General features: G+C 37.9%; 2 protein-coding genes across 3 annotated transcripts in view; one reads left to right on the top strand and one right to left on the bottom strand.

Moving 5' to 3' along the window:
* The window catches only part of SMIM3 (small integral membrane protein 3), a 47,271-nt gene extending 40,802 nt beyond the window's left edge, over nt 1-6,469 (bottom strand). Inside the window, exons 1-3 of one of the 2 annotated variants that reach the window (XR_008664351.1) lie at nt 5,948-6,469; nt 4,731-4,882; nt 1,319-1,460 (exon numbers count right to left, since the gene is read on the bottom strand). The gene's annotated coding sequence lies outside the window, so the exon portion shown is untranslated. The remainder of the gene's footprint in view (nt 1-1,318; nt 1,461-4,730; nt 4,883-5,947) is intronic. The other variant, XM_055324923.1, reaches the window with a different exon arrangement.
* Nucleotides 6,470-6,512: 43 nt separating this feature from the next.
* DCTN4 (dynactin subunit 4) overlaps nt 6,513-21,147 on the top strand; it is a 29,616-nt gene continuing 14,981 nt past the window's right edge. The window contains exons 1-8 of the mRNA XM_055324920.1: nt 6,513-6,684; nt 9,219-9,289; nt 11,619-11,797; nt 17,390-17,433; nt 18,426-18,533; nt 20,301-20,374; nt 20,598-20,710; nt 21,007-21,116. Of these exons, the coding sequence (XP_055180895.1) occupies nt 6,550-6,684; nt 9,219-9,289; nt 11,619-11,797; nt 17,390-17,433; nt 18,426-18,533; nt 20,301-20,374; nt 20,598-20,710; nt 21,007-21,116 (834 nt within the window). The 5' untranslated portion in view covers nt 6,513-6,549. The remainder of the gene's footprint in view (nt 6,685-9,218; nt 9,290-11,618; nt 11,798-17,389; nt 17,434-18,425; nt 18,534-20,300; nt 20,375-20,597; nt 20,711-21,006; nt 21,117-21,147) is intronic.

Here is a 21,147-nt window from a genome sequence, read left to right as displayed (position 1 = left end):
TCTCTCAAATAAATAAATAAATCTTTTTAAAAAGGGGAATTTTTAAAATATCTCAAGACAAATGAAATTGAAAACACTGTGTACCAAAAGTTATGGGACGCAGAAAAAGCAGTACCAAAAGTTAGGTTTATAACAATAAATGCCTATATTAAAAAAGAAGAAAGATCTCAAATTTAGAAACCTAACTTTATACTTCAAAGAACTAAAAAAAGGAAGTACAAACTAAGCCCAAAGTTAGCAAAATGAAGGAAATAATAAAGATTGGAATTGAACTAAAAAAAAAAAAAAAGGAGAATAAAATAATAGAAAAAAATCAACACAAGTTAAGAGTTGGCTTTTTAAAAAGACAAATAGTGGGCGCCTGGGTGGCTCAGTTGGTTAAGCATCTGCCTTTGGTTCTGTTCATGATCCCAAGGTCCTGGGATCAGCCCAGCATCAGGCTCCCTGCTCAGTGGGGAGTCTGCTTCTCCCTCCCCTTCTGCCTGCCTCTCCCCCTGCTTGTGCGTGCTCTGTCAAATAAATAAATAAAATCTTTAAAAATAAATAAATAAAAATCTAATAAATAAATAAGATAGATAGATAGATAAATAGAACTGACAAATCCCTAGATAGACTAAGAAAATCATTGAGAAGACTCATGTGAAATCACAAATGAAAGAGAACACATTACAATGGATGCCTGAGAAACAAAAGGATCATATAAGGTTATTGTGAACAATTTTATGCCAACAAACCACATACCCCAGATAAATGGACAAATTCCTAGAAATATACAACCTACTAAAATTTGAATCAAGAAGAAATAGAAAGCCTGAACAGACCCATAACAAATGAGGCAACTATCGGTAATCAACTTTCCAGTAAGAAAAGCCCAGGACCAGATGGCTTCACTGGTGAATTCTACCAAACATTCAGAAAAAATTAATACCAATCCTTTACAAGTTCTTTTAAAAACAGAAGAAGAGGAACCACTTCCAAATTCATTTTAGGAGGCCAGCTTCACCCGGATTCCAAAACCAGACAAAAACCACAAAAAAAGAAAACTACAGGCCATTATCCCTAATTAATATAGATATAAAAATCTTCAAACAAAATTCAATAGCACATTAAAAAGGATCATATATCATGACCAATTGGGATTTATCCCTGGGATGCAAGGGATGATTCAAAATATACAAATCAATCAATGTGACATAATATATTTTAAAAATGAAAGAAACCACATGATCATCTCAGCAGACACAGAAAAGGTATTTGACAAAGTTCAAATTCATTCTTGATTAAAATTCTCACCAAAATGAGCATAGAAGGAACTTACCTCAAGATGATAAAGGCCATACGTGAAAAGCGCGCAACTAATATAATCAGTTGGGAAAAACTAAAAAGCTTTTCTTCTTAGATCTGGTGCAAGGCAAGGATGCGCACTTTCATAACTTCTATTCCACATAGTACTTGAAGTCCTAGCCCGAGTAATTAGACAAGAAAAATAAATAAAAGGTATCCAAATCAGAAGGGAAAAAGTAACATTATCTGTGTTCATAGATGACATTATTATATATATAGAAAACTCTGAAGACTCAACAAAAAAACTGTTGAAACTAATAATCAGCCAAGTTGCTACATACAAAATCAACATGTAAAAATCAGTAATGTTTCTTTTTTTTAATTTTTTAAATTTAAATTCAATTAGCCAACATATAGAACATCATTATTTTCAGATGTAGAGTTAGGTAATTCATGAGTTGCATGTAACACCCATCACATGCCCTCACATTACATGCCCTCCTTAATGCCCATCACCCAGTTACCCCATCTCCCCTTCAGCAACCCTCAGTTTCTTTCCCATAGTTAAAAGTCTCTCATGGTTTGTCTCCCTCTTTGATTTCTTCCCATTCCGTTTTTCCCTCCCTTCCCCTATGATCCTCTGTACTGTTTCTTATATTTCTCTTATGAGTGAAACCATATGATAATTATTTCTCTGATTAACTTATTTTGCTTAGCATAATACCTTCCAGTTCCAACCATGTTGATGTAAATGATAAGATTTCAACCTTTCTGATGGCTGAGTAATATTCCATTTTATATATATACCATATCTTCTTTATCCATTCATCCATCAATAGACATCTTGGCTCTTTCCATAGCTTGGTTATTGTGGATTACTGCTATTAACATTGGGGTGCGGAGGCCCCTTTGGATCACTACATTTGTATCCTTGGGCAAAATACTTAGTAGTGGAATTCCTGGGTCATAGGATAGCTCTATTTTTAACTTTTTGAGGAACCTCCATACTGTTTTCCAGAGTGGCTGCACCATCTTGCATTCCCACCAACAGTGTAAGAGGGTTCTCCTTTCTCTGCATCCTTGCCAACATTTGTCATTTCCTGACATTTATTTTAGCCATTCTAACTGGTGTGAGGTGGTATCTTATTTATTTACAATAGTCATACAGAGAGAGACAGAGAGGCAGAGACACAGGCAGAGGGAGAAGCAGGCTCCATACACCAGGAGCCTGACGTGGGATTCGATCCCGGGTCTCCAGGATCGCGCCCTGGGCCAAAGGCAGGCGCCAAACCGCTGCGCCACCCAGGGATCCCTGTGAGGTGGTATCTTATTGTGGCTTTGACTTGTATTTCCCTGATGCCAAGTAATGTTGAACATTTTTTCATGTCTGTTGGCTGTCTGTATGTCTTTTTTATACAAGTTCCTATCTTCTGCCCATTTCTTGACTGGATTATCTGACTTTTGGGTGGTGAGTTTGATAAGTTCTTTATAGATCTTGGATACTAGCCCTTTATCTGATATGTCATTTGCAAATATCTTCTCCCATTCTATAGGTTGCCTTTTAGTTTTGCTGTTTCCTTTGCTGTGTAAAATCTTATTATCTTGATGAAGTCCCAATAGTTCATTTTTGCTCTTGTTTCCCTTGCCAGTAGTGTTTCTATACACTAACAACAAGCTATCTGAAAACATAAAAGGAAAATTAAGAAGGAAATTAGGAAGACAATCTCATTTATGATAGAAAATAAATTCATTAAATAAAATACTTAAGAATAAACTTAACCAGAGAGGTGAAAGATTTGTACACTAAAAGTTATAAAGCACTGATGAATGAAATTAAAGAAGATAATAAATGGAAAGTGTTCATGAATTGGAAGAATTAATATTGCTAAAATGTCCATACTATCCAAAGTGATCTATGATCTACTGATTCAGTGCCATCCCCATCAAAATCACAAATGCATTCTTTACAGAAATGAAAAAAACAACTCTAAAATTTATATGGAACCACAAAAGACTTCTGAGTAACCAAGTCAATCTTAAGCAAAAAGAACAAAGCTAGAGGCATCATACATCCTGATTTTAAAATATGTTACAAGCTATAGTAATCAAAACAGGAATAGAAACAGACATATAGACCAATGGAACAGAATAGAGTCCCAAAATAAATCCATACATCAACAGTCAACTGATCTTTGACAAGAAAAGATAGTCTCTGAAGTAAATGGTGTTGGAAAATTGGATATCCACATACAACAGAATGGAATTGGACCCTTATTTCATATCATATATAAAGTTAACTCAAAATGTAGACTTAAACGGAAGAACTGAAATCAAAACTATCAGAAGTAAACGCAGGGAAAAAACTTCTTGACATTGGTCTGGGTGATGATTGCTTGGATATGACCCTAAAAGCACAGGCAACAAAGAACAAAAATAGACAAGTGGGATTCCATCAAACTAAAAAACCTTCTGCATAGCAAAGAAAACAATCAACAGAATATAAAGACAACCTATAGAATGGAAGAAAATATTTACAAATCATATTTGATAAGGGGTTAATATCCAAAATATATGGCTAAATAAATATAAATACCCCAACTTAAAACTGGGCAAAGGACTAAATAGGTATGTCTCTAAAGAAAACATACAAATGACCATCAGCTATATGAAAAGGTTCTCAACATCACTAATCATCAGAGAAATGCAAATCAAAACCATAATGACCTCACACCTCACACTTGTTAGAATGGCCATTATCAGGCAAATGATAACAAATGTTGTTGAGGATGGAGAAAAGAGAACTATTGTGCACTTTTGTGGCAATGTAAACTGGTATAGCCACTACAGAAAGCAATATGGACGTTCCTCAAAAAATTAAAAATAGAACTATCTTATGATCCAGCAATCCCATTTCCAGGTATACAGCCAAAAGAACGAAATCAGAATCTTAGAGATAGCTGCACTCCCATGATCATTTCAGCATTATTCACAATAGCCAAGATATGGAAACAATGTAAAGTCAACAGATGAATAAAGAAAATGTGATATATAAATATACATAATAACTGATATATAAATATAATATAAACATAAATATATTATCTCCTGCCATTTGTAGCAACATGGATGAACCTGGAGGACATTACGTTAAGTGAAATAAGTCAGACCCAGAAAGATAATATTGCATTATCTCATTTATATATGGATTTTAAAGCAGACAAACTCATAGAAGTGGAGAGAGTGGTTGTTGCCAAGGGCTGCGGGAAGAGGAAATGAAGAATTGTTCGTCAAGGGGTACAAAATTTCAGTTATGCAAAATGAATAACTTCTGGGGATTTAACATGTAACAATGTGACCATAGTTAACAATATTGTATATTCTTGAAATTTACTAAGAGGGTAGATCTTAAGTGTTCTCATCAGAAAGAAGGAAAGAAATAGGGGCACCTGGGTGGCTCGGTGGTTGAGCTTCTGCCTTTAGCACAGGGCATGATCCTGGGGTCCTGGGATCCAGTCCTACATCAGGCTTCCTGCAGGGAGCCTGCTTCTCCCTCTCATTAGGTCTCTGCCTCTGTGAGTCTCTCATGGATAAATAAGATCTTAAAAAGAAAGAGTTATGTGAGGTGATGGATATGTTAATTAGCTTGAGTTCATTATTTCACAATGTATATCAAATTATCTGGGTGTACACCTTAAATACATATAATTTTAAGTTGTCAATTGTATCTCAATAAAGCTGGGCGGAAACATGCTAGAGGCAGTGTGCATAGGAATAACGCAAGCAAGCTCTGGAGTCAGAACAGTGTTCCGCCGCTGTTTATGAAATCTTAAGACGAGTCATTGAAATTCTCTGAGCCTCAGTTTCCCAGGGCTGCAAAACAGAAATGACAGTACTTACCTTTCGGAGTTTTTTGTTGAAATTAAATGAGACAGTGTACATAAAGTTTTGTCACGGCTTATTGCCCTCGATGAGTATTCAATAGATGTTAGCTAATATTAACATTCAGTTCCATTTCTTCTCAGTCACCAACTCCAATATCAGGCAGGTAAATAATACATTAGTAGGATGAGAGGAGCACAGAGCTGGTGGCAGGCACCTGCTAGGCTCCCGCCCCTGCTAGGCGGGTCCTGAGTGGTCATCATTTTACACATTTAAGCCTTTTTTAGATTTTATTTATTTATTCATGAGAGAGGCGGGTCCTAAGTGGTCATTTTACATATTTAAGCCTTCTTAAAAAGATTTTATTTATTCATGAGAGATTCAGAGAGAGAGAGACACAGAGGGAGAGGCAGAGGGAAAAGCAGGCTCCCCACTGAGCAGGGAGCCAGATGCGGGATCACGCTCTGAGCCAAAGGAAGATGCTCAACCGCTGAGCCACCCAGGCGTCCCAAAGTGTATGCATTAGAATAAAAGGGGGCAGCCCTGGTGGCTCAGCGGTTTAGCGCCGCCTTCAGCCCAGGGCGTGATCCTGGAGGCCCGGGATGGAGACCCACGTCGGGCTCCCTGCGTGGAGCCTGCTTCTCCCTCTGCCTCTCTCTCTGTCTCTGTGTCTCTCGTGAATAAGCAAATTCTTTAAAAATCTTAAAAAAAAAAAAAAAGGTAAATGACACCTAGCAACATCGTTCACTCATTGACTTAATTCCTCCGTTAATCAATAACTTACCCAACGCTCATAATATAGACTTAGTCCTAATTCTAAGTACTCGAAACCGGGAAATGAATGAGACACGGCTTCGATGTGCAGGAACTCACAGTCTACGAAATCTGAAACGAGATAAGGCCTGTGCAGATCTCCTACAGGTCAGTGACAGGGCAGTCCAGAGAAATTGCTGGCGCGACTCCTAACTTTCCAGTCCCAGAGGACTCTGTCCCCGAGACCCTCCCTCTGCCTTCCGAAGGTCGGCCTGGAAGGCGAGGGCAGGAGGGGCAGCTGTCAATAGAACAAAAGAGCAGCCTTTCTTTTTGGGGAGAAATAAGGAAAAAGGAGAGCACCGGCCTGTCTGTGTTCGATCAGTTGACTGCGTGCTTAACCACAGAAAGGCCGGACTTCCCGTCCAGGTAGCCAAAGTTCACCGAAGCGCCGGGGAGAAACCGGGGATGCCCAGCTGCGCACGCGCACCGCCTTCCGCCCGGCGCCCCGCGCCCCCGCGGTCGGAAGCTTGACGCAAAGCGTCGGACGAAAGACGTAGGAAAGGCGGCGAGAGAAACGCAGGCTCCCGGGTCACGTGACGCGGCAGGCGCGTCGTCGGCTCCTCCCCCTCCAAGATGGCGTCCTTGCTGCAATCAGAGAGGGTTCTCTACCTCGTCCAGGGAGAAAAGAAGGTCCGGGCCCCGCTGTCGCAGCTTTACTTCTGCCGCTATTGTAGCGAACTGCGGTCGCTGGAATGTGTGTCTCACGAGGTAATGCGGCCGTCCCGTGCCGACTGTGTCTGTGTTGGGGGAGGGGGGCAGGGTTCGTCCTAGTCACCGCGACTGGCGGGTAGTCATTTTCCTAGTTGCCGATTGGCTGTGTCTTCCGTCACTCAGATATGCTTGCGATTTAATTTGCCTTATGATTTGTCATTTGGAAAGAAGGCGAGGCCTTGGGTGGGGCTGAGCGGATCTTTTGGGTCTAGGGCGCCCTCTGATTGGACAAACCTGACTTTGGGAGCCCTGGCTGTGTCCTGGGGGGTGGGGGTGGGGGTCTGGTAATTGGGTGGGTTGGGGAGGAAGCTGTGGGGGTGTTGACTGGGGCCCACCTGAGGGGCGACGTGCCGTCTTTCCACGACCGTCTGTAGGGTGGAGCCCGCAGGCTGTCTCATTCACGCTTCTTCCCTCCTGGAAGTTCTGCCCTTACTTTGGCCAGAAAGGGCCTTCCGGGCTCTGTTTTCCGGCTCAGGCCAAGGCCTGCAGCAGGGAAGAGGTTGGGTTGCGGCGAGTTGAGCGAACAGTGCTTAGAATAAGGTGTGTCGTGTAAGAAGCTCATGGCGTTTCTCCACAGGGTATGGTGCTGTCCTCAGGCACAACTGGGCGTTGCAAGTGGGATTGCTCAGAACTCGTAAAGCACTCCACCCTATTTTTAAAAAAAAAAAAAAAAATTATATATGTGTGTGTGTATGCCAAATAACGAAATCCTCAAACTTCTGCAGCACTTGGCACAACTTGTTCATTCAGTAAGCTTTGGGGATTAAACGACGAGTAAGACATAAATCCTGTTGTTGAGTGACTCCCAGTCTAGTTAAGAAAAAGCTGCTGGGAACAGTTACTGCTTATTCAGTACTTTGTATATGCCATGGGTTTATGTAAGCTCCTTTAATCATCCCAGAGCCCAACAGAATGGATACCTTAAACACACACACACACACACACACACACACACACACTACTTTATAGTTAAGGTAACAGATGCAATGTTTGACCTAGATCACAGCCAAAAATTTGGAGGTGACAGGGAGGACCAGGATTTGAAACTCCTCAGCCTTTCAAATCAGGGTTTGAAACATGCTTCAGAGAACTTCACTGAAGATCCCCAGCCTGTTAAAAATGCGTATGAATACGTGCCCTATGCTGTCTGCCATTTTACACATTATCATTAATAGTTTTATTTGGTATATTTTTCATCATATTAAGAATAGTCACAAAAAATAAGAATAGTCACAGAAGGCAGTTAAATAATACAAGAGAAAAATCAGTGCCATATCATGTACATGACATTTCTTGTATTTTTTTCATTTGTGCCTTCTCCGTATCTCTTTAGCAGGTCCTTTGTCTTTTACATGCTTTTCCCGTTCAGGCTCCACCTCCACCTCCAGAGTTTATTGGATTAGATTCCCACTTGGTGGTCCTTGGAGAGCTCAGTCTCCATGATTTCCAAGGATATCTTGAGCTAGGACATTGTGTCTTACTGCGTCTTTCACAGACTCGTGGGTACTTCCACCTATGAAGTGGAGGCCATTTAGAGTTTGGGGAAGGATGAGACTAGTGAGGGCTGGAGGAGTCCAGAAAGTTCTAACCAAGAACCTGGGATTGGAGCTGCACTTGAAGGGACAGCCGTAATTTGAAAGGAGCCACAAGAAGGAACAAATTATTGTTTGCCTTTTATGATGAGTGAGTGCACATATTAGCCAATACTGTATTTTATTTTATTTTATCCTGGAGATTATTTGAGCAGAAACTATTCTTTCAAAGGTGGTCTTATGTAGAGCAGATGATGAAAAAAGAAGCCTGTTTGTATCATAGTATTTATATTCAAATCTGTCTTTACATCTGTAGGTGATTAGAGTTCTAGAATTGTCCAATAGGATGTACCTACATTAAAGAAAATAATTATTCAGACCTTAAAAAATACAGCGAATTTAATTTTCTGCTGTTTTTGAGTTAAATACAATAAGGCTATCTTGCTAGTTTAGTAGTTTAATTTGCCATTTAAAAATCTCTAATCAGTTGTCTAAAGCTGGTTTTGTAAATATTAATTTATGCTTTTGTGAACCTGTAATACTTTAGTAATAAGATAACTTTTTTTTAAGTCTCCCTTAACAATTTAAGTGTGGTCACGTTCTTACAGTCCATTAAAGCTAAACAGTAAAAAGGATGGAAGGATATTTGATCACAGCTTCACAAAGTAGGTTATTATATTTTGTATTACTCCGTTACACTAAATTATCATAGAGTTCTTCTTTTCCATAGACACCTTTTAACACGTGTATTACATAAAACCCTGATGAAAGGGAACAGGAAAGATCAGAAAGGAAAAATGGAACTGTTTTAGAAAATCTAGAGGATAAGAAAAAACATGGTTGAAGAATAAGCTGTAAACAGTCTAGGTTCTTTGGCATATCATTGGTTTCTCACTTTCTGCTGCAGTATATTTTATAATTCGCTATTTGGCATAGATGTATATACAAGCTAGACTGAGTGCCTTTTCCTCTGATTTTTAGTTTCTTGTTTCTTTCTAGGTGGACTCCCATTATTGTCCCAGCTGCTTAGAAAATATGCCATCAGCTGAAGCCAAACTAAAAAAGAATAGGTAAGGGGCAGCCCCGGTGGCGCAGCGGTTTAGCACCGCCTGCAGCCTGAGTGTGATCCTGGAGACCTGGGATCGAGTCCCACATCGGGCTTCCGGCATGGAGCCTGCTTCTTCCTCTGCTTTTCTCTCTTTCTCTCTCTGAATAAATAAATTTTAAAAATTCTTAAAAAAGCACCTTTAAAAAATAAAATAATAAAAAATAAAATAAAAAAGAATAGGTAAGACTGTGATCTGTTTTTTCTGTTTTCTCAACTGTTTTTTTTTTAATAGCTAGTAAGAAAATACATGGAATTAACTCTCATTTCTAACTAGCTGGTTTTCACTTTTTAGCATCACCTTTGCCAAAGATGAATTGTCCTTTGATTTTTTAAATTAGTTTTCTATTTTAGAACAGCTTTAAACTTAAGAATTAAGGTGAAGATGGTACAGAGAGTTCTGTGCACTTCACACACAGTCTCTCCTAGTAACGTCTTACATTAGTATAGTATATTTGCCTCAATTAATGAACGACATTGATACTTTATTATTAAATAAACACTTCATTTTATTCAGATTTCCTCAGTTTTTTCCTGTTCTCCTTTTTCTGTTCCAGGATTCTACTTAGGATACACACTTTATATTTAATAGTCATGTCTCCTTAGGCTTCTCTTGTTGTGACATTTTCTTAGGCTTTCCTTTGTTTTGAGGACCTTAAAAGTTCTGAGGAGTACTGGTAAGATATTTTGTAGAATGTCCTTTGATTGGAATTTATCTGATGTTTTTTTCATCAGCTGGGGAAATATGTTTTGGGGAGGAAGACAACAGAGGTAAAGTACATCTTTCATTACATCCACTGAGGGTACATACTATTAATAGAACTTACCACTGTTTATGTTAATTTTGATGACCTGGCTTGAACTCTCGTTTGTCAGGTTTCTCTGATGTAGGGTCGTTCTTTTTTTCTCCTTTTTTATACTGTACTCTTTGGAGGGAAAAATCACACTTACAGCTGACACTTAAATAGTTGGGAGTTATGCGCCCCCTCCGTGAGGGTTCTCTACATAAGTTATTTGGAATTCTTTTGAATGGCAGGTTTTTCTCTCTTCTCTCCTATTTAATTATTTATTTAAAGCATGAATATTGATTTTATGCATTAGGATATAATCCAGTACCACTTTTTTTTTTTTGCTTAGATTGTTCCAGCTTTGGCCATTGGGAGCTCTTTTAGTAGACTCCTGTATACCTTTGACATACTGCCATCATTGCATGGGGTGGGCCCGGGGGTTATTCATTCTTGGAGCATTTCCTTACTTTTCTGTCCTACAAGATACTCTAGTCTCATCCCAGGACTCTGCTTCAGTCTTTAAATTAGCAATTTCTCCAAGTAGCCCTGGTTCCTTTTATTGAAAAATGGTATTAATAAAAAACAAGATTTGGGTAGTAGGTGTGCTCATCCCACTGGATTTTTAGCTTAGCATGGAGATCCTTTCTACCATCATACCCTTAAGCCTCCGTGGATGTGAACCTCTATGACTTATCTTTCCTGAACCTGATAATTACCTCCTGATAAGCCAGACACTTTTTTTTTAATGTTGTTCACACACTAATTTTATCATTTAATCCTCAAAATATCAGTGAACAGTGGGTGGATACCATTATTATCCTCATATGAGGATGTTATCCAGTTGGCAAAGTATCACAGATAGAGTTGTGGAACAGAGCTTCAGAGCAAGTCCAGGACTGGAAGTGAAATCTTGATAATTTCAGATGGTGAGAAAGTTATAAGCAACAAGGCACAGGGCCCCTGAAGGGGAAGAGTAGGGCCTAAGGAGAGAACGGAAAGCCCTGAAAATGCAATGCTCCTGAACTGTTGCACCTTGATAGCATTGTTTGGTTTCTGTGTCAGCTCTCTGACACAGCAAATAAGCAGTTGTTTTCCAAACCCAATTTCACAGCTTATTGTGTTATTGCCTCTCAAGTTTTCCTTGTATAGCTGCTCTGTCCTGTGACCTCTCTCTTCCTCAGAAATCGTGGTCCGTGTAAGCCTAAAAAGAGTCTGAAATACTTAAATCCAGACTATTTAACAGTGATTTTCTCTGGAGTAGGGTTGAGTCAGGCTTTAATTCTTCAGGAACTTTGGTGATGATTGTATTTTACTAAAAATAGATATACATACATATTTTTTAAATTTTAAAACAAGATTTTAATACTTTTTAATTTCTTTTTAGTTGAGAGACACTCCTCTCTTATAGTTCCCTCTGGAATTCCTAATACCTAGAACAACATGTGGCACAAGGCAGGTGCTTGATCAATATTTGTCAAATGACTGAACAGTTATGTTGTGTTATAGATGTGCCAACTGCTTTGACTGTCCTGGCTGTATGCATACTCTCTCCACTCGGGCAACAAGCATCTCCACACAGCTTCCAGATGACCCTGCCAAGACCACCATGAAGAAAGCCTACTACCTGGCCTGTGGATTTTGTCGCTGGACATCTAGAGATGTAGGCATGGCAGACAAATCTGTAGGTGAGTCAGGCGGACTTCAACATGAGATTTTGTGAAATTGGCAGTGTTATAATTGCCCACAGATTATTATTTCTGTTACTTGTTGGAAGGCAGGAGCAGGTTATTATTTCTGTTACTTGTTGGAAGGCAGGAGCTAAATTCAGATCTAATTCTTCTGTGTTCCCAAACTCTCACATTTATGGACTATGATGTTTCATCTAAGACTGGATAAACTATTTAGTTTTCTTGGAGTTGATAAAATAGCATTGATAAATCCCAACACTTTCTTAGAATCAAAAAATTTTTTTGCAGATTTTTTTTTTAAAGATTTTATTTATTTATTCATGAGCGACACAGAGAGAGAAGCAGAGACACAGGCAGAGGGGAGGAGCAGGCTCTCTCCAGGGAGCCTGATGTGGGACTCAATCCCTAAGCCACTCAGGTGTCCCCTTAGAATCAAAATACTGATGCTCTTTCTAAAAAATAGTCCTGATGATGAAAGACACCATGAACAAATCTAAAAGATAAAGATGACAAACTAAGAGAAATATTTGGATCATATGTAACAGACTAAAGATAAATAACTGAAAATGAAGAACCCTTGTAAATCAAGAAAGAGGACCCAGAGAAAGACCAGGCAAAGGATAAGAAGAGCAGCTCTCAAAATGGAAATAAAAATGATCGATAACCAAAATGTGTACATGGAAGACCCTATGATAGGGTTAAAATGATCTTTATCTGGACTCCAAACTTCTCCAAACCTTGCAAATTCCATAGTAAGACCTTAACCTCTCATAAATTTATGACTCAAGTTTGTGTTTCCCTCCCCTGACATTTTTTAGCCCTTTCTTTTTATTTCTTAACTCTTTCTTTGAGTATCATAAATTGCCTTATACTATTAATGCAAATTAAAACTTGTTTGATTTGGCAAATTTTTTAAATCTGGTAATATCAAGTGTTGGCAAGAATATGGGAAAATAGTTATTTTATATGCTACTACCTGGGAGAGCAGTTTGATAACTTCTATAAAATTTTTATTTTTAAAATTTATTAATAAAATAATAAAATTAAATTTTATTTTTACACTTTATTTAATTTTTAAAGTGTATTTATTTGAGTGATCTCTATATTCAACATGGAGCTTGAACTCATAATCCCAAAATTGAGAGTCATGCTCCTCCAAATGAGCCAGCCAGGCACTCCTCTATTTTTTTTTTTTTTTAAGATATATTTGTTTGAGAGAGAGCACGAGTGGAAGGGGTAAAGGGAGATAGAGAAAGAATCTCAAGCAGACTCTGTGCTGGGTGCAGAGCCAGACTTGGTGCTCAGTCTCATGACTGTGAGATCACAACCTGAGCCAAAACCAAGAGTCAGACACTTAACTAACTCTACCACCCAGGCACCGCCCCCTCCTTTTTTATTTCCCCAAAATAGGCTCCACCCCCACCTTGGAGCCCAACACCGGGCTTGAACTCACGACCATGAGCTTAAGAATTGAGTGAGATCAGGATCCCTGGGTGGCGCAGCGGTTTGGCACCTGCCTTTGGACCAGGGCGCGATCCTGGAGACCCGGGATCGAATCCCACGTCGGGCTCCCGGTGCATGGAGCCTGCTTCTCCCTCTGCCTATGTCTCTGCCTCTTTCTCTCTCTCTCTCTGTGTGACTATCATAAATAAATAAAAATTAAAAAAAAAAAAAAAGAATTGAGTGAGATCAAGATTTGGATTCTTAACTGATTGTGCCACCCAGGTGCTCCAAAGTGCCCCTTTTTATATTTGTTCTTATTTTAACAAAATAAATGGCATTTTATTTATTTTAATCCCAGTAGAGTTAACATACAGTGTTACATTAATTTCAAGTGTACAATATAGTGATTACACAATTCTGTACATGACTCCGTGTTCATCATGATAGTATACTCTTAAACTCCTTCACCATTTATTAAAAATAATTTGCAGATAAAGATGATGTGGTCTGTGTATACAATGGAATATTACTCAGCCATTAGAAACGACAAATACCCAACATATGTTTGTCTCATTCATTTGGGGAATATAAAAAACCGTGAAAGGGAATAAAGGAGAAAGGAGTGAAAGTATCAGTGAGGGTGACAGAACATGAGAGACCCCTAACTCTGGGAAACGAACAAGGGGTGGTGGAAAGAAAGGTGGGCAGGGGGATGGGGTGACTGGGTGACAGGCACTGAGGGGGGCACTTGACGAGATGAAAACTGGGTGATATGCTATATGTTGGCAAATTGAACTCCAATAAAAAATAAATAAAATAAATAATAATAATAAATTGCTTTATCCTTCTGCTTAGCAATTTCATATCCAAATACCCTGAGGCGTTAAACACATGCTCAAAGATACATGTATTTATGTAGAATACCAGTGAAACAGAAAAATTGTGTTTGGACCTAAAGTGCACCTAAGGCACTAATTACCTTTCCATCATTTGAGCATTTCAGAGTAGAGATTGCACTTACCTTTAATAAAGGAAACTTCCTTTATTTTTACATTTCCTGTACTCGTGGTTAACGTAAGAGAAACTGTACAGTCAGTTCAAAGTCTTGAGTTGCTATTTATTTTTTTATAAAACAGTAGCATTGCTAACTCCCCGTTGTCTTTTTTATTTCTAAAATTTCATTCAATTTTCTGAAACAACTTCGTTTTTTTTGGATTTTCATTAAAATTTCAGCTTCCTAGTCTATGAGGAAGCCCATAATTAACTCATTATTTCATTTGACGTAACTAAAATGAAGGACTCTTTACATAATTTGGAAGTTAGTATAGGTCAGGTTTCTTTAGATTCAACTCTGTTACTAAAAATTTAATCCTTGATTCTGTTGTTTGGTTTGGAATGCTTGAGCTCTTTGTTGTTGCTGGATTGATATTTCCTGAAATGTGGTTTGTATTAGGAAGATTCTATAGCACCTTTCTAGATTGTCAGTAAATATTTGTGTTTTAATATCAGTGTAGCAAGTAAGTTGTTGGAATTTGCTTATGCATTTAAGTTGAATATGAAAAAAAAAAGGGGGATCCCTGGGTGGCTCAGTGGTTTAACACCTGCCTTTGGCCCAGGGTGCCATCCTGGAGTCCCAGGATCGAGTCCCGTGTCGGGCTCCCGGCATGGAGCCTGCTTGTCCCTCTGCCTGTGTCTTTGCCTCTCTCTCTCTCTGAAATAAATAAATAAACAAATAAACAAACAAATCCATCCATTCATCCATCCATCCTCAAAGTGGCAGTATATATGCCTCATTGAATTGAAGTGTATTTTTTTGAAGTGTATTTTTCTGTTTATATTTTGTCTCTTGTTATCAAGTTAAAGAAACAAAGCCCAGAAATCCAAATAGATTTCTCAGTGTTACTCTTAAGAGAATGTTTTATGCTTTTTAGATTATGAGCTATTAAGACTGGAGAATTTGTATTTCAAAGCTTAAAATCTGTGTTTACTTCCAGAAATCTATCTCCTGTAGAGTATTTTGACAATGATAATTGAATACTAGGAGCTCTTAAAGAGTACAGATAATTTTTTTCATGATGTCATTGGTGTCTGAGAAGTTCTGAAACCACTTTAGAACTATTTGTTTATTTATAAGTAAGCCATTATGTCTGTAATGTGCAGAGAAATGAGATTGTTATGTCTCCCAAATTGCTCTTCAGAGTAAATTACCAGTTCTAAAGAAGCAATTAGGTAAAACATCTAGATTTTGCAAAATATTACTACAACTAAAACATTTGTTTCACATAATTATTTTCATGATTGCCTTAAAGTAAGGCAGTCTTTAAAATATGAATATTGTGCTAAAGGATATTTTTGCCGTTTCTTGCAAGGTCAACTGTTTATGTCCTCTTCAACAAGCGTCCTTGTTATTTTGAAAAAAGATTGTTTTTACTTATACAGATAATACACATTCATGTATTTTATCAGTCAACTTCAGAAATTAAACATGACCAAAACAGTTTAAGCCCCTTGTGTAGCCCATCTCAACTATATTCCCCTTCCTTAGCCTCCTAGAGAGAAAGTAATCATCCTACTCCTGAATTCAGTGTTTATTAGTATCCATGCATGTCTTTATACCTCTCCACATATGTATGTATGTATGCAGCCACTAACAAGTGTTTTTCAAGTGGAAACATACTGTATGTATCCTGCTACAACTTTTCTGTGTTGGCATTATGTTCCTGATACATAATTGATTTATACATGACTTACCAGAGTTTACTTAGTCCCTTCTTGATGGACATTTATTTAGGCTTTCATTTTTTTTACCTTTGTTAACAGTGCTCTCAGAAGCATCCAAGAATAAAGGTTTCTCTGCATAACTGAAAGTAAAATTGCTTCTTTTAAGTTGTTTGTATCTTTAGCTCTCCAAAATAACTTACCAATTTTTGCTCCCACTGGTAATAAGAGTAGACTACCCATTGCTCCAGATCCTTGGCAGCTCTAGTATTATCGAACTTTCAAATTTTTCCAGACTGATGGTTGTAAAATGGTATCTCACTATAATTTACTTTTCCCCTCTTTTTGGCGAGTCTAATTGAGATATATACAGTTGACCCTTGAACAGTGCAGAGGAAAGAGGTGTTGACACTCCCACTGTGCAGTGAAGAATCTGTGCGTGACTTTTGACTCCCCAAAAACTTAACTACTAATAGCTTACTGTTGACTGGAAGCCTTACTGATGACATAAACAGTTGACTAACACATATTTTTATATGTATTGTGTATATAGATATAGATAGATATAGTTTTATAGTAAAGTAGGCCAGGGAAGCAATAAAAAGTATACTTGCAGTACTGTATTGTATTTATTGAAAATATGCATTTAGTGGACCCACACAGTTCAAACTGTGTTGTTTAAGAGTCAGCTGTATTCATTTTGGTTTTACTTTTAGCTTTCCAGAATAATCTTTTCCATTATGATTTGTGTAGTTTGTTACTTACGTAAGAAATTTTTCTCTGAATCGAGGTCATAGAACATAGAAAATGCATAGTATTATAAATAAGAGCAGTGTCTTAAGAATCTAACTGCTTGAGTTTAAGTCCTAGCTTTACACTTACTATCTGTGTGACTTTGGGCAAGTTATTTAACCTCTCTGAGCCTCAATTTCCTCATTTGTAAAATGAGACTAATAATAAGAATCCCCATATTAGAGGGTTATTGTAGAAAATGAAATGTAATACATTTTGATGTCTGTCACAGAAGCTATGCATGTATTAGTTGTGGTTGTGGTTATCTTTATAACCATTATTATTATTATTTTTTTTTTTAACCATTATTATTTTTAATGAAAAATTCATTCTAAATGTTCTGGTCTATATAACTCAGAACTACCTGCTTTTTTGTTCTTGTTTTTAATTTTTTTTAATTTATTTATTTATGAGAGACAGAGAGAGAGAGAGAGAGGCAGAGACACAGGCAGAGGGAGAAGCAGGCTCCATGCAGAGAGCCTGACATGGGACTTGATCCCGGGTCTCTGGGATCAGGCGCTGAACTGAAGATGCCGCTAAACTGCTGAGCCTCCAGGGCTGCCCAGAACTACCTGTTTCTATGGAAATAAAAATACCAAATTATGGAAATTTGTTTAATGTTCCTTTGTTTTGCAGCTAGTGGTGGTTGGCAGGAACCTGAAAATCCTCACACGCAACGGGTAAGTAAAGTATCGTCGGAGAGAGGATGAACTAAGAAAAGAGGGAGAAAAAGACTGAAGATCTTCCATTTTATCAGTGGATAGAACATATGCTTAGAAATCTGTGATGTAAAAAAAAAAGAAAAAGAAAAAGAAATCTGTGATGTGTATTTTGGTGTCTGTTACACATAGACAGTGCTTCTCATAAAACATTAAATCACAGTGGTTGTGTGTTCTAGTCTGGCTTAAGTTAGTAGAGAACTAGCTGTAGCTGCAGTTCTGCAGTCAGGTTATGATTCAGAAAAAGGAAACAGTACTACATGGAATGTAAGTTACAAAATAATGTTTTTTCCCCTGTATGAAAAAATACCTATTTTTCAGACATATAAAAGCTATATATCTCTATACAGGATTTCTGTTTTAATGTGTGTAAAATGTAACATACCTCTGTCTGTAAGTGTGTAAGAAAGATCTGTAAGCTGATGATTGCAAATACCTTTAGTAAGGGAAAGGGTAAACTTGGGCACAAGAGATAAAAGAGAAGTGTTGCTTTTTATTCTTCATGTTTAATACTTGAACTTTTCACAATATTTATTGTTTTTAGGATTAAAATATATTCTAAAAAATGAAAATGTATGAGTGGGGGAGAAGGCAGAGTATGAGATGTCACATTCTTAGAAATAGATGGGCCTATGGCCATGCAGAAAAAAAAGGGATCAGCTGTAAGGGGAAATAAGTAATGGAGTAAAAGAGTAGTAAAAAGAGGGCATGAAATTTCCAAGCCTTTTCATTGCCCATTTCTTCCCATTTTAAGCTTAAAGTTTCCACTTTAATTCTGCAAATAAGCTAGAGAAATCTAATAAAAGTTCTCTTTGAAGAAAAGGGCAAATTTGCCCACCATAGTAATTTGACTTCTCTGTTCATTATGTGTCCAGGTAGTTTCATTGATTAATTTTGCATATTTCTTGTTAGCTTTTCATGAAAATAAATACTACATTTTTGATTTCTTGCAGATGAACAAACTGATTGAATATTACCAGCAGCTTGCTCAGAAAGAGAAGGTTGAGCGAGATCGCAAGAAACTGGCACGGCGTAGAAACTATATGCCTTTGGCTTTTTCGGTGAGGACTTGGTACAAAAAGGAATGTGCAGTTCATTGATCAAGACCTGTGTGCCTTGAGAACAATGACTATTTCAGAAAGTGGCTGCTGACCTTAGATTCCTGAATGATGGGTAGCAAAGAAAGTTTCTCAAATCATAGGTATTTAAGTCCAGCGGTTAGGTTTTTGCCATATCATTCACTCTATTTGAGTTTTTTGAGTTTTGTGTTTTGTTTTGTTTTTTTTTAATTTTTATTTATTTATGATGGTCACACACAGAGAGAGAGAGGCAGAGACATAGGCAGAGGGAGAAGCAGGCTCCATGCACCGGGAGCCTGACGTGGGATTCGATCCCGAGTCTCCAGGATCACGCCCTGGGCCAAAGGCAGGCACTAAACTGCTGCGCCACCCAGGGATCCCGAGTTTTTTGAGTTTTAAGGACCTTTGTGTTCCTTTTTGAATCACTGCCCTCTCTCTTCTGATTATTCCCCAGGGCTAATGTTTAATTTTGTAGACACCACAGAACTCTTAAAACAGAAAGTCAGAAGAAGGTGGGCAAGTTTTAGATTTTATTTATATTACCCAGGTAGGCCACCTTTGACATCCTGTAGTAATGGGTTCCCAGCTCACATTATTTCTGGCACCCTCCTATATTTCCCCAGTGTGAAGAACACTGACTTTTACAACAGTGCATTTTGTCTGGTTAAATAAATAGTATTATATGCCAGTGTAATTGATAGAAATTCTTCACAGAAGACATTCTCTACTATTTTGTATACTACCAATCCAGAAGCAAAGATAAGCATTTGAAGCTTTTGTTATTGTCCCTCAGGTTTTATTTGCTCTCATAGAATAATTTCTTTTCTATATGCTTGCTTGGGGCCCAGGAGGTTGACAATAACATTTATTGAAGGACAGTAATGTGTCAGGCACTGTGCTAATAAGCACTTTTCACATATTTAATCCTCACAATAATCCTGTGGGGTAGATTGACAGTTGAGGAAATGTAACTTGTACTGCTTCATACTACTTCGTATGAGAATTAGCTAAACCGTTGAAACCCTAAGCATTGGTGAGGTCCATATAAAAATACTTAGTTTAGAACTTAATAAAACATTAAAACGTGCAAAACATCTAGATTTGGCAGAAGCTTTAGTGAATTTAATGAAATTTTAGGAATAGCCCAGTGGTATGATCGGCATATGCACTGGTATATTTAGGAGAGGAATTTGAATTAAAGGCATTATTCTTCCAGCTTCCCTTTTAACCTGCCTGCTGTATGAGTTTGCTTCTGTCTTATGCTGCATTTTTTTGTCTCTGTTGCAACCTGCTGCTATTTGGGGGCCTACAGCAACACACTATTCATGTAGTGGTAAGTTCTCTTTTATGATTCTTGCTAACCCTGAAGAAGTTAGCAGATGATCACTGGTGTTCCAAGAAGATGTTCATCATGTGCCATGTACCTTAGACACGCCACATAGTTCTGTTCTAAGCCGTAGCTTAGATATTTTTAGATTAACAGTTTTCTAAAAATTACATTTAGTTCAGTTTTACTCTACTAATGTAGCTTTAGTCTCCATGTTTGGTGCTTTTACTTTTAAGAATAAGATGATCTGGGGCTACTTCCTTTAAAAGGAGCTTTCAAAGTAGCTTTTTTTTTTTTCTTTTCCTGCTTATTTCCCTGAGCTTCTCATGCTGTCCCACCCCCTCCCCCCAAAAAATCTTTCTTTTGGTAAATAGGATATATAAATATGGGATTTGTAATTGGAATTTCTGAACTCTGTTTAGGACAAATATGGTCTTGGAACCAGACTTCAGCGACCACGAGCTGGTGCAACCATCAGTACCCTTGCTGGACTGTCGTAAGTTTGGACATTAAATGGCTTTAAGGAGAAAAACAAGTATTGAACTGAATATTGAAGGAATGTGGCATAAAACAATTGCCACATGACAAAAGAAGATTGTCATGCTTAGAAAAGACCTGAACAAAGAATTTACAGTAGAAGAATACTTAAGTTACTGATATCATAGGCTTTGAGGATATCAGGTGGACCTTTGAGAAATGAATGCTTTTTTATCTTTTAGCCTTAAAGAAGGAGAGGACCAAAAAGAGATAAAGATTGAGCCAGCTCAGGCTGTAGACGAAGTGGAGCCTCTACCCGAAGATTACTATACAAGACCAGTAAATTTAACAGAGGGTAATATTTTACATTATTTTGCGTTGTTTCTACTTTACATCTAATTCTGCTTTTGTTGCTAATATGCCCCAAGTTTGAGATTTTTAATGGTATCATAGTTGTTAGTGGTAAAATAAATCAAGTAACAAATGAAATAGATATAATCACTTGAAGAACTTTAAAATGTCAAATATCTCTATTGTAGTTTTTTGAAGAATTATTCACCAAGGAAGTATTGGTTCATGTGATTATCTCATGTAAGTCTGACTTTGAGTGAGTCATTGTAAACTAAGTCTGGTTTCTGCCTTTCATGCTAGTGACCACCCTTCAGCAGCGCCTCTTGCAGCCTGACTTCCAGCCAGTCTGTGCTTCACAGCTCTATCCTCGTCACAAACATCTTCTGATCAAACGATCCCTGCGCTGTCGGGTAATTATTACATTCTTTAGAGTTGCCATTT

The sequence above is a fragment of the Nyctereutes procyonoides genome, unplaced genomic scaffold (assembly GCF_905146905.1).
Source record: "Nyctereutes procyonoides isolate TBG_1078 unplaced genomic scaffold, NYPRO_anot_genome, whole genome shotgun sequence".
NCBI classification, from domain to species: domain Eukaryota; kingdom Metazoa; phylum Chordata; class Mammalia; order Carnivora; family Canidae; genus Nyctereutes; species Nyctereutes procyonoides.
Note: the sequence above shows the minus strand (reverse complement) of the source record. Positions and strands in the feature narration are given on the sequence as shown.